The sequence below is a fragment of the Trichinella spiralis genome (genome assembly GCF_000181795.1).
Source record: "Trichinella spiralis strain ISS 195 chromosome Unknown Scfld3319, whole genome shotgun sequence".
NCBI classification, from domain to species: domain Eukaryota; kingdom Metazoa; phylum Nematoda; class Enoplea; order Trichinellida; family Trichinellidae; genus Trichinella; species Trichinella spiralis.
Genome location: NW_003530258.1, coordinates 1 through 1,393, shown reverse-complemented (window position 1 = coordinate 1,393; position 1,393 = coordinate 1). Strand labels below are relative to the sequence as shown.

Below are 1,393 nucleotides of genomic sequence, written 5' to 3'. Positions count from 1 at the left end.
TTCATTTCAATGATATTAGCTGTCTAATATTATAAGGAACGGGTTGCGAAATTTCTGGAAGAGAATATTGTTTGCTCCTTTTCTGCGTTCCGGAAAAAGGCATCGAATTTGCCTTGCTCTGCTTTTTCCAAAGCACAACAGTGAGTGGATTTTGATCGCTTTGAAAGATTTGGTTTAGTGAAATTTATATATTTTCAGGTACAAATTACAGGGCTTCTTTTATCTAGCCGTTTTGTGGGGCAAAACCAAAGAAGATAAAGTTTTAGACAGAGATACTTTGAACAACGTATAAATTTGTTATGCATGTGTTTTTACGGTGATTTTCTTATTAATTTAGGTAGCGGATTATTTTCAAGCTCTTACTCTATTAGAAGGATCAAAAGCACTGAATAAAATATTAGAGAATTTTGTTTTTCCAATGTAAGTAGCACCTGGTTTTCAGCATTTAAAATAATTAACGTGAAGTGAACGTTTGAACAATTTAAATTGTTGGAAATCAGCATGTCAATATTATTAAGTGGAAATGGAATATTTCTCCGAAAACATTTTTGCCATGACCGATTTTAGATACCAGATGTTTTATAAAGTTTTGTGGATTATACGAGGAAGCTGATAATTGTTTCACTCAAATTATAAATGGGTTAATTTCAGTATTGTCATCACGAGAAAGTCTAAGTGGAAGCAGCTGAGACAGGCAATTGTTTGAATGCATTTAATTTCAGTTTTTACTTTTTACAGTCATGGTTTACTGCATATGTTTTGAAAATTATTAAAATATAGTTGTGTTGTTCTGTTTAATTTTTACGGGTGTGTTAAAATGCAATTTTAGGCTTTCAAAGCATTTGCCAAGACATTTAACATGCCTTTATATGTCGCTCAATGTGTCCTTGCCTTCAAAGTTGAAAAAGTATCGTAAATTTGTGGAATCTGACAGTGAAGATGACCTTACTCGTATCGGAGAGGATACTGTTTTTTCGAAATTGAAAATTTTGGAGCGTATTTCGCAGGAAGAGAAAATTCCAGCTAGGCGTACAGATAAGACAAAAAGTACTCTCCCATTTGAAAAGTATTATGATTTACTAAAGTTGATTTTTTTGGCTCTTTTTTTAATATGAATTATTTTACAGGATGTGCAATCCATTGAAAAAGTCGGGCAGTTTTGTTTATAAATACCACATCATCGTTTCTTTAAAAGTTGCCACAGGACAAGAGCATTCCGGTTGATTTTACAAAATATAAAAAAAGCTGCTCTAAATAAACAGTGGTAAATTGATTTATTTTTAAAAAGAATTCCATTTTCCCTTTAAAGGAATGAAAAGACCTGGAACAATCATCCTTTTCCATCACTGGATAATGGGGAACCGAGGCTTGGCCCCGACGAATGTGGAACTTT

The 1,393-nt window shown here is 32.9% G+C and overlaps 1 protein-coding gene across 1 annotated transcript; it reads left to right on the top strand.

Annotated features, from left to right (window-relative positions):
• Positions 1-198: 198 nt before the first annotated feature.
• Tsp_13039 (hypothetical protein) lies at positions 199-1,224 on the top strand (the record flags this gene model as incomplete). The annotated part of the gene is made up of 4 exons (XM_003367990.1): positions 199-286; positions 338-420; positions 830-1,066; positions 1,128-1,224. Coding segments are annotated over 4 exons (505 nt in total), but the record flags the coding sequence as incomplete, so codon positions are not given.
• Positions 1,225-1,393: the final 169 nt, after the last annotated feature.